Below are 12,399 nucleotides of genomic sequence, written 5' to 3'. Positions count from 1 at the left end.
CGTCTTTCATTTCGATTACGCAGGGTGCAGTCAGAAAGGCAACCATGGCAAACTTATAAACAAACTTGTGCGGCGCGGATAGTAGGCACACTGTTGTCCACCCTCATAACATTCACAGTATACACACTTTAGACAAGCCCACTGCAGAAGAACTCATGTCCGGAAAGCAATGTGGGGCGTGGCCAGGCCAAATATATGGAGCGTTGGGAATATATAGATGAAAAGAGCATGTAGTGATGTAAAATTTGGTGAATTAGGACACCTGAGACGTGGATACTGAATTGAATGGCGTGATCACCCGTCAGAGATAGAGGGGAGTCTGTCTGGAAGATAGCGGTTGATTTTATAAGCCTTAGTGCCTCCGATGACAAAGTTGCAGATAAAGGAGGGCTCAATAGGTCTGCAAGTAAGGCGATGACAGCAGCGGTGAGTGGCATTCGAGAACCAGTTCTGTTGCATGAAAAGTGGTCGGTGAAGAGCCCACATAGTTAGGTGGCGCTTCTGAATGAGCTGCCCACGGGACCAATGGGGCGACAGCCTGAGGTGTTGTAACTTCAAAGTCACACGTGACTGAACCGCTGTGAAGTTTGTCTGACAGCTGAAGTTCATGGCATGCGGTGGTCGCTGTAGCTGACCAGGGAGGCATGGGGCTGCTCCGGTGTGTAGACTGGTGAGCCATACTAATGAATACACACCCCCACGGTAGGCACTGGTCATAGGGAGACCGCAAGAGGACTTCAGAGTGCGGGAACTGGGGTGAGGGAGTAAGTTTACTTGCCCCCAAGTGCAGCGCCCAACAGACAGAGTCGTGTCAATCCTGGGCCGGATCCCACTGAAAAAATTGGTCTGGCTGGAGAACAGAGGCCACTTCCACCTCCAAAGGCACCCCTTGTGAGGGAGGAGGAATAGCCAGGAGGGGATCCAGGTCAGGCTTCATTGCCACTGGCTGAGGCTTTGAGTCTACCTTGCGGGTGAGAGAAGTTTAGGCCTCTGAGAGGGACTGAAGGGTCGCCACCCATGGGGGCGGATCCGGATCAGAGCAGCATTTCCTCTTAGCCATGGATCCAGCCAGTCATATCCTGGGAGGAACGTCCCAAGTCAGGATCAGCGGCCCCATGTCCAGAGTCCATCCGCAGAGCAGAGGTCATAATAGGACAGTGGATGGGGTGTGGTGGACAAAAGTCCCAGCAGTGTAGCAGTAGAAAGGGCTAGCATCATCTGATGTAACAGGTTTGCCCGCAGTTGAGGCGGTGGAGCAGGCTAGTCAGCCATGGAACCTGTTGTCCGCTTGGAGGGGGTTAACTGGCCCAGTTTCCAAACGGGCATCACCCGGCAAGCAGTACGCAGTGAGGGACCCGCAGTGAGCGGACCGTCGCCCCATGAGCCCCACTGGGCCATCGCTATGTAGGGTCACTTGGGATGTGGCCGGCAGTGATAGTCAGTACCCGTAGCACAGAGAAGAAACAGCTCGTTAGGCTTTGGGTCCTTGATGACCAAGGGTAACGTAAGCTTGGCCCGACCAGTAGGCCTGGGTGCCTAGTAGTCGTCAGTGATCAAGGGTGAAGTTGCGGCAGCTGCTTGCTCAACCTGATCAATTCCAGCCATGGTTATCAGTGATCAAGGGTAATGTTGCAGCAACTGCTCGATTAATATAAGGGTCCGGGGTATCTTGCGGCAGCTGCTCACTCAACCCCAGCCCAATTCATTCCACTGGGTCTCTCCCCGTCATGGCCGTTACTCTAGGATAACGCACACCGCACCACAAAGGAGCGAGGCAGCCCACCAGCCCCACTCCACGGCCAGACCAATACAGTGTTGGGCCGTTATTGTTCGAATCCACGCACCACATTGAGAACAAAGGGCTGCCCGCTAACCCTGTTCAACGGTCATATACATTTACAACACAATACAATTGTAGGTCACACCCAAACTTGTAGATAATGCACAAAAAAATTGGCAGAAATGAAAAACAAAGAAAAGCACTCTTACCTATAGATCAGAAAACACTCTTTATTAGTACTCAGGAATCAAGTCAATTCACAAACACGAAAGGGTACGGAAATCGCAACTCCGAAAATACCATAAAGACACGTCCGTAAATTGAAGGCACTGAGAAAAGAAGGATGAACATGGCGGCAGGACTGCAGTGCGTTGTGGGGGGTCAACGGGCAGAATACCCAATCAAGTCTTTTCAGCAAATTGTAGTAGGCACTTGGGAAATTTGCATGTGTAGGCTGGGCAGGGGTATGTGAACGCAGGAGACCAGAAAATTTAGTTATATTTAAAACCAGTAACAGAATCCTGTGTCTCTTTCACAAGCTGCAATATCTGCCAGTTCTAAACTTACTTCCTTCTGGCGTGACAAGATCAAACTCTGCTGGAAGACCATATCCCTCACTGTTCTTGGCAGCCAATGTGAAGAAATATCTCTTTCCTTTATCTGGTAGGAAAAGTTAAACAGCAAATGCATTTTCAAGTCAACAAATTGTAAGCCAAAAATGAAGTACAGACTGCACTAGAGCTTATTCAAAAATTAGAGGGCCTGGCATTTTGATCCAGGCAGAATCTTTGCCAAAAAAAACCTGCTTGGATTGATTTATGATATAAGTTTTAATATTTTAGGTCAATGAAGCCAACATGCAGTTTGCAGCAGTTTTACACTTCTCAAACCTCTGTTAATGCTAGAGGGCAAGAAAATGTGATCTGGCAATCTGTATTTGACTATTTGTAGGGACAGCTGATGTATACAACCACTGAACATCCTCTCAGTCTAGACTGGCATGTGTCTTAACCCCTTTTTGTTTTTACACACATGTGTCTAAGATACGAATTCTCTGTTGTAGCAAATATCACTCTGAAAGATCTTGGAGTGTTGCAAAAAAACCGATGTGAACATATTACTCTTTGTGGCATTCGGCTGCATTTTAGAGGTGGGGCTTACAGTGTACATATCTTGGGTTTTTTTAAGAGTCACATTTTTAGCCAAAAATAATACCATTTGGAAGTGGCTGCAGAGGGTAGTCAATTTCAGTTACATTCTTCCCAAAAGATAATCCCCTAACAACATCTCATGTCATAAATACAACGTATTCACCCCTCTTGCTTTTCAGAATATGTAGTATGTGTACATGTGGGTTCTCTACATGTGAGAACAATTTTGAATTTACACAGACTTTTGTATGATTAAGTTTCCATTTGCACCCTGATACTCTTAAATATACAAGGGTGCACAACTTTCACATATATTATCTAGCAGGAGTGATATTTTAAATTCTAAAATAACCTGTTTAATTTACAGCTATATCACATCATGAGTGTTTCACTCACATACGAGAACACAAAATCTTGGGAAAGTCTGAAAAATGGGTATGGTTAAGGAACACGTAAAGATGTTAGTTTTCAAGCGTTAAAGCAATACAAAACTATGACACCGCTTTCAAGTTGCTCTGAAGTAACCATACATATCAAGCTGCAACAAATGTTCTTTACCTATAAACTTAAAAATCATCCATTTTGAAATTTGAATGCTCTTTAGAAGAAAGCAGATTTTTATGCCTGGTCTTAAAAAGGCATAGGATATGCGCAGTGATCTATTTAGCTCAGTCTGAAGAGTGTTATACATTGTTCAGACTTGCATGGAGAACCACGATCAGCAGTGCATGCACATGTAATGTAAAATTTTGCCCCAAAGTCAGTTTTAGAATTTGGTACTGTACAGTTCCGCTAAAAATTTCCTGAGCCTACTTTACCTCTGAGCAGGAGGGATTAAGGATTCTTTCAAAAAAATAACTCTGCAAACCATTCACGAATTTACATGGAAATCCCTCTGTTGCGAAGGACAGTCCACTTCACGCAGTCCGGTCCAGTTCATAACAATAACGCAAAGTTGGTGGACTTGTTCAACGAATTACTTTTTCTCCCTTTACAGCTTTTGCAGAGAATGGTCAAAGCACTATTAAATGAATTGCATAAGCAATTGTACAATTTCAACATTTGTTCATTCAAAGTCACACTACAAGCACAAGTTTTCGGTGAAGAGAGTGCCATACTATAATTTTTGGAATACAGGCTGCGGCTTGTATGTTGATTCTCACGCTGAAAACAAATCTGCGTTATACTCTGGGTGATACAGTAACATTTGAGGAATGAAAGCAGTCACGAATGCCACGCTGTGCCTGAGCACAACCTATCCTGGCCACCGGATCGCCAGCCAGCCACGTGCAAGCACAGCGGTGCAGAACTCCGGCTAGGGACAATGCATGTCATGTGTTGGAAATAAAGAAGATCAGTCTAGAGGGACAAAATAGACTTGCAAAGTACCGTTAGTACCATTTACACCTCTAAAACTGTGTGATGTTTCTGTTTGTTTCTGTTTGTTTTACTGTTAGTGTAATCCATGTTTTTGTTATATCACTGTTGTTTAAAAATAAAAGAAAACAAAATTTTTTAAAAAGGCTGCAAGGCCCACCCAGCCAGGACACTTATCCATCTCATCAAAGTTGGTAATCCTGAGGAATCTTGAGGAAGTGTGTTACATGATTTTTTTTCTTGGTTCCAAAGACCTTCCTAGTTCATGCCCTGATCCATGACACGAACCACACACTGGGGCACTTTAACTTTCAACATGCTTCATGTTCACAAATGTTTTAAACTGAAATATCAGCCGTGTGGGTTTTTGGGGGGAGGGGTTCTTTTTTTAGCTGTTTCGGCATTTTGGCAAAACAGCTTTTGTTTTTGTTAAAGGCTTTTTTTTTTCCTTGTTTCTCTGCAGACTCTTTCCCCATAGGTTTTGTACACGTTTTCCAACAGCCAGACTTCCACACTGTTCTCGACCTGACTCGAAGATGTTAGGTCAAGATCCTTAGCCCAACAGTTTGGGAGGATCTAGGAAAAAAATTGTCATTATGACGTCATCACGCAATTTATCACTGAAGTCAAAGACTGGTGCATTCATACATGTACATCTGAGTGACTTTCTTTTGGGAACATAAGTAGTCCATCCACCCATGGGGCTGTCAAAATAAAATTGTCACAGTGGTGCCATTAGGGGTCACGTGATTGATTAAAGTTGCAGTTTTCTCCATAGGTTTTGTACACTTTTTCTACTACGCAATATCATCCATCTTAATGAGAGTAGTCCTGAACTTCGGCTGAGGATTACTATGAGAACAAAAGAAATTTTATTTTTCGTCTCTGTTCGATTACATATATACCCAAAAGTCTGAATATCCAATAATATTTCTGAATTTTTTTTCAACATAAATGCAAATCACATGACATGACTTAAACCTCTTGCTGCCTGGGTTTCTGATACCGGACACGTATTCTTTATAGGCATGGCCGGGGACTCCAAAATCAGACAAAGGGAACAGGGCCTTGTAACAAAAGACCGTACTCGTAACAAAAAAGACCAGGCTGCTGGGCATTACCAACATTTTTTTCACTCTGAATAGTGGAGATAATCCAGCCATGTTTTCAAACAGTATACCATTTAGCGCGAGCGGATTACCACCTGGGACAAAAGTGCTCCACCACTGCAGCGATGAGCCACACAGTACCGCTGCAAACTAATCTGGCCCCTATTGAAAAGAGGTGGGCAGCACACTGTGCCAGGTTCATGAACAAAAAAGAAAATTATAAAACATCACACAATCTGGGCTCTTTTTATAAGGCAGTTGGCCTGGCTGAAATACTCCAACATCAATAGATGTTGCCTGTCAGATTAGAGTGGAAACCAGATGTCCTTCATGAGGGTGTAATTGTCCAGTAAATGAAGATATGAATTTTTAAAGAATTTCGAAAACAGAAAAAAATTTAAATTATCCCGTCCCAGCATCATCAACATTCAGCTGCAGTTTTTCTCTGTAGGTTTAAGGACTGGTGCACTCATACATCTCAGTGACTTTGTATTGGGAGCATAAGAAGTCCAACAACCTGTAAGGCTGTCAAAAGAAAACTGTCATGGTGACGTCATCAGGAGTCACAAGACATGAGATTAAAGCTACAGTTTTCTCCATAGGTTTTGTACATGTTTTCTACCTAACACTAATGACCAAGTAGTCAACTAGATTACAATGAGAGGAAAAGAGAAATCAGAATAAATTTTCCCTTTCCTTCGATGAAAAATATACCCAAGAGTTACAATATCAAGCAATGTTTCATATTTGTTTTTTAGTGTGACCGCAAATCATGTGACATGTACTTAAAGGAGCAGTAAGTCGCGTGGAAGTATTAAAGTAAGGCAAGGTACCAGAAGGCCAAGGCTATAGGCCTATGCAAATAACACAACCAAGAAACGCTAGGTTAATGTTTGGAACTTGGCCCATTCCTTAGTTAAAGTAGACTAGCTGACAAAACGGTGGGTCTTGGCCTATTTCTTGTGACACAGCCAACAAAAATTGTTGGGCCAAAAAAAGAGCTCCGCTTCCACGATTACCATCATAGCCTATACTATAGGCCTATGCCAAATAGGGTCGGTAGGCCTAGCCTACTTTGAGAGCTCAAGGTCACTTACTCTGTGATACTTGTTGGCCTAACCTACATGTAACTCGGAAAAATATTTTGGTTCAATATTTTGTGCTTCATGAATGGGGACAAAAGTTTCCAGAAAGAGTCTCAAAAAGTGAATAAAACCTTCTCTTAATCTATGTAGAAATTTCTATTTTTTTAATTCACAAGAATTGTGGAAAATGGACACGAGTCCGGTAATCACAACGGCAAGCTAGCCAACAGTGTCCATTTATCGAGTGGTAAGCATGCGTGGGAACACGAACACTTACGTGCAGAACAACTTCAACCTAAACTGGTGAACACAGAGAATACAGACAAGAGACCAAGTTCCATGAATTACCTTGCAGAAATCCTCTTGTAACAAAGCCTAGATGTTTTTTTCGACCTGCAGTTGTACTCATGTGTAGTATCATATAGCGAGGGTTGCATGCATGTACGAGCGGGCGCCAATGTCCTGCAATCGACCAGGACGTACGTACCGGTTGGCACATTTCCCCCACACATTCTTTTGCATATAGGCACAGCGGGAACCAGGGAAACCTTGTTTAATGTGTTGAGCTTTGCGCATGTACAGCAACAACGGCACGCAAAGCAATTCATGAAAATCAATCTTTTCAAGAATTGGAAATCTAAGTAGGAAAACATATAAAAAGAAGCATTTCATTAAGAGAAAACGTTGGTGAATGGTGGTTTGCGAAGAAAGAAGACAGCAGGATTTATTTTTTTTTATTTTATTAAATTTGTTTTTCTAACTTTCCGATAAAAATTTTGAAGGTCCTACCGAAAATTAGGATTGGTCGGCAAACTGGAAGCAGACGTGTTTTATTGGGGGCATAACTTGCTTAACAACTAACAAAACCCACACAGCCATACATTTAACTTAACTATGTGGGCCTAGCCTCATGTTATAGTGAAATATATGCCACTGACTTGTTTATTTGTAATCGTCATAGCTATTGGAAGGAGGCCTATAATTTTTTTTTTAAAGTTTGGCCGTAGGTCCCAGACAGCTGAGCTACATGTAAGCCTAGATCAAGCCAATGCTAGGTCTAGTATTTTTCAGGCCCAGGCCTTGCTCAGGCCTATTTTACAGTACACAAAATTCAAACATCACAAATACATGTACAAATGTAATTGAAGAGGGCTTCACAATTAGTGGAGTATAGGCTTTGATGTGTCATCACAATCAAACAGATAATTGCCGTAAAGCAAATGTGGAAGGGATTTATTATTGAATTTATTACCGGATGTCTTTTTAGAACCAATCAGCTGCTTGCAAGAATTGTAATTCATTGCCGCAAGACTACGAGAGGCCTACAAATGTTGAGACAAGATCTACCTATGAACAAAAGAGCACCCTCACCAACAAAGAGAAAGCTACGTCTGTTCAAATTAGTTTGTGCCCACGCAAACATGATTAGGACCAAACATTCCAGAGCTGTTGTGCGTATATATTCGGCACTCCTTGTGCAAAAGGAACATAAGCCTAAACATGAAAGTGTTGGCTGTTGCCTTTAGGAATGCAGAAATACACTGTAAGTGTTCCAGCTCCGAGTAGCATAATTGATTGTTTGGAATAAAATGACATCCCAAACTGGGATCCCAGCGGGATGTCAGTCGCATCAAACTGGGATCCCAGTAGGAGTCACTTGCGTCCAACTGGGATATGTCAGTGGGATGTGACTGGAATCCCACCAGGATGCCGGCTGTCCCTCACAAATTCGGACAAAAATTCCTGAGATTCAAGTGGGATACCATCCGCGTCCTGGTGGGATCTCAGTGGGATTCCCACTGGGATCCCAGTCACTTTTTTTCTGGAGTACAACCGGAAAATGCACACTTATAATAGTTGGCACTTACATGTACATCACCATTTGGCTCCCTTGGTCACCATAAAACATGAACTATGCAGTGTGTTCTCGGTAAAGTGGACCAGGTTTGCTGTCCCAGCATGGCACACATACATGTAGTTCATGCGAGGAATACAGAGTGATCAGGGTGCTTTTAACCTGAGTTCCGGAAATAGGCCATTTTAATCAAAATAACACAAGCTGGAAATTGTGCAAATACCATGAACAAGTTTAATGATGGATATCCAAATGAGATCGTTTGAAGCCCTTTTTATTATTATATTAACTACATGTATCCATCAATAAAATACTGAAATTCAATGGGAGCACCTATGTTATTGCAAATACATGTGTACACAGATCATGGTATTTTTATTTATAGTATGTTCATTTCTGAGCAAGGCCACATTTATGAACTACTATGAACTTTCTCAGAAATCGTAAATAAATAGGTATGTGAAATAACGGCTAAAAGAGGGCGCCCTTTATGTCTGTGTTTTTTTGCGCACCGTCTCTAAATCAGTCTGGCAGCAGATACCTTCAGATTATCGCCTGTATTGTTACAGCGTGGTGGGGATGTGAGAAACTAGACCTTAGAAGATAACCACCCATGTATCGCTGTTCAAACCAACTGCACTTTCTTTTTGTCGGACGTTTGCAAATTCTAAACATCATCTGCTGAAAATTGTGCTGGTGGATTTCATTCCGAGTTTAGTCCAAGGTAGGATAGTTTAAGAATAAAACCTTATAATTCATGAACTATATAAATTAATCTACATTTACAAAAATTTCCGTGGAAATTCATGGAGTTGCAAAAAATTTTGTATGTTCTGCCAAAAAGTGGTTGATACGTTCATGGCAATTGTGGTGCAACTCTCTTGCTGGCCATTCGGCGATCTAATGGAACTTTGTCACACATTGTGCTTTTAAAATAGGCATCATCGTGCCCAAATTGTAACCAAAACTACATATTAATGTAATGTTTGATGTGCCATTGTCCCAAAAATGTGTTTGTTACAAAAAATCTTAAATTGCAAAGCGGATGATGATGGATTTTTCTGGCTTTTTTTGACCGTATATCTGGTTTTTTCTCAAATTCTTGCCTTACTCATAAGCAACAAAAAAAAATTCTTTTTTTGCCCTACAAATGCAATTTATTAGTGTGGTAGTGGTGTAGAGGGATTTTAAGTAACATTCTCAATTTCTTTCATGTTCATGACTCATGCGGGAAGGCATAAGTAGCGTAACAGATGATTATAGTAGGCTTACGTCACTGGAATGATTTTTTTTTTAAAGGAGAAATCGCCATCATATTAAATGTAGACCACTAGAAAAGAAACAGTCTAGACCTGATGCCGATTTCTTTTTTTTATATATCTCTGTTCCTTCTTTGACTTATTCTTTGTTTCTCAACCCTTTTTTTCTCGATATTATTTGGCAGGTGCAAAACAATGCCACCAAAGAAAAAAAGGAAGGTGATTCCTGCAAAATTACCTGGCCGTCTTTGGCAGTGCCTAAGTTTTTAAATGATCAGTTCTAAAAGATCTCATTTCACAGGCATCGTTTTGGGTCACAGGCTTTTCTTTGTTTTTCTTTAAAAATATATCGGACATAAGGAAAGGAATATTTAACCAGAGCTTATCTGTCTGTTTGCTGACAGAACAGAGGCCTTTTTCGCATACTTTTGTACATTTGAAGAACTACGGCATCAACACATCAAGTGTTCTTTTTGATCAACCACGTTGTCCTAATTTTATTCCAGAAAAACTGAAATACAAGCAGTGACAAGTGAGGAATCAGGTTTTTGCTTCTCTTTTCGTGTGGTTGGAATGAATGTGAGAACAATAAAAAAGATCTATGATTGCCGTGGATGTCAAACAGATGCAGATTTATGGAATTATTTTATAGTTTATAGCACACATTCCTGGTTTCGGTTAGATAGATTTTCACACAATACTTGTACATGTTGTATATAAAGGACCAAAAAACCCTAACAGAGCATAAAGCTAGCACAAGGAGCATTGGCATTTTCTGATCCGCCAATAAAAATCTTTGGAAAATGAAGTTCAGTGCGGACACGGAAGACCAGGTGATTTTTAATTCCCAACCTGTAGGGCTGTGATACATGTACATGTATACATGTGCCAATGAGTAATACAAGAAGCACTGCCAACAAGATAATCCAAAACCGCAAACTTGATGGCGGCGATAGGGAAACAAAACCTTTTGACAGGCAGGTTGATGGCTGCATGCTGAAGTGTCACGTTACATCTTATTTCCTCATCAAAAGAGACAATATAAACGTGATGCTGGATGACTGAAACCACAAAGTATGCAGTCACTGTTGTGGATATAATTGTCTGCTTTCATCTTATGAGGGTTGTGGGAACATTCTGAAGAAATTAGCCAGAATACCGCGGTATTGAAATTCAATACCGAATTGGTCGTATTCTGGTATTCATGGATTGTTAGTCGGTATTGTTTGGTATTAAAAACAAAATCGAGGTATTCGGTCATACCGAAATACTGCCCAAGCCAATCCTCCAGTCTAGGTTAAAAACAATCCAAACAAGCAAATGAAGATTTTTGCAAGTTGAGTCATAAAGCTAATCTGCCTGTCTGCAAATGTATTGTCAATTTTCTTGAATTTATTTCAACTTTGGAATCCCTGCCTTTGGAGCATCAAACAAAGCAAGACTCAACATGAGATCATCACTGGTGCACATACATGGCATATTTGACAGATTTTAAACACAGTGGGAGCTATACAAAGCTTAGAGAGGTATTAGTAAAAGCTTTGAATGGTGTAGTAATATTATCCTCCCGAGATACTTTTTCTCAAGGCAAAGCTCAATGATCACCAAGGGAGGCTAGTTTCATTATACCAAGTTGTTTTTTAATACCTCTCCTACAAATTCCGCTTGAGTTAAGCGATCAGTGATTAATTAACCCTCCTTTGGTTTTACAGCACAAATGTGCACAAATGCCCACAGTCACTGGTGGGCATGTATTTTCTATATGGAACTCAAACGTGCACAGGTTCAGTGTGTACACAGTAGGTTGCCAGCACAAAATGACCCAGGGTCTTTTGTGCAGTCCTCTTCACTGCATTTAATTTACTGCACGATTATGCACATGAAACAGTGAAGCACAGTTGTTGGGCAGCACAAAAGTGCAATCTGATATTCCTGTGAGGGACAGTTGGTGCAATGCACAACACCGCTGTGCTTCTTTGAGGTGTTTACCAAGTGACCCAAAGAGTGACTTCAGCATAGGAGGGTTAAGGCAATAAAAATGTGCTTGGCTGGCCTTAAACATTTAAGACTGGATCAGAAGACTGAACACTTATAATGCCAAAGCTTATACTCTGGGCAGCTTATACAGAAACATTTGGAAGAATGAAATCAGTCACTAAGCAACATGCCATGCCGTGCTTCAGCACAGCCTAACCCAGACAGCCACCATGGCCGGCCAGCCAGCCACGCATGCAAGCGGCACAGCACTACAGGCGCAGGGCCAAGGCAGTCATGTTTTCAGAGGTTGCCGTTTACATTGTCTCTACTCACATGTTGGAAATACAGGAAACCAGTCTAGAGGGATTAAATAGACTTGTAAATGTACCTTAAATACCGTTCAAACCTCACAAATCACATGGTGCATCTGTTCGTTTTTGTCTTTTACAGTTACGTAATCTACATGTGTGTTGTTCTTTGTTTCACTGGTCAGTTGGGTGACTGTAAAAAAAATTGCTGCATGACCCAACCAGCAAGGACATGAATCCAGCCTGCTGATATGTTTGAATTTCAGATGAAATTTCATGACACTAAAACTGTTCACAAAGGTTCAAAAGGTATCATGAAGGCAATAGTGTCATGATTTAACCGAGTGGATTTGAAGTTAGAGCTTTGCCAGCACTATATGGCACATAATACTAGACACTAGTGCTTCAGCAATGCAGCATGTGCGATGACTTGTGTGATGACACCTTGTCAGTACAATGTGTAGGTTGGATAACGCTGAGAATCAACTTTTCCATTTA

The 12,399-nt window shown here is 41.5% G+C and overlaps 1 protein-coding gene across 1 annotated transcript in view; it reads right to left on the bottom strand.

Annotated features, from left to right (window-relative positions):
* The window catches only part of LOC110980159 (receptor-type tyrosine-protein phosphatase F-like), a 213,498-nt gene that overhangs the window by 121,184 nt on the left and 79,915 nt on the right, over nt 1-12,399 (bottom strand). Inside the window, exon 14 of the mRNA XM_022236540.2 lies at nt 2,348-2,440. Coding sequence (XP_022092232.1) covers nt 2,348-2,440 — 93 coding nt within the window. The remainder of the gene's footprint in view (nt 1-2,347; nt 2,441-12,399) is intronic.

This window comes from Acanthaster planci, linkage group LG12, assembly GCF_054643075.1.
Source record: "Acanthaster planci isolate LZ-2023a linkage group LG12, COTS_SCS, whole genome shotgun sequence".
NCBI lineage: Eukaryota > Metazoa > Echinodermata > Asteroidea > Valvatida > Acanthasteridae > Acanthaster > Acanthaster planci.
This window is presented reverse-complemented; position numbering and strand designations above follow the sequence as displayed.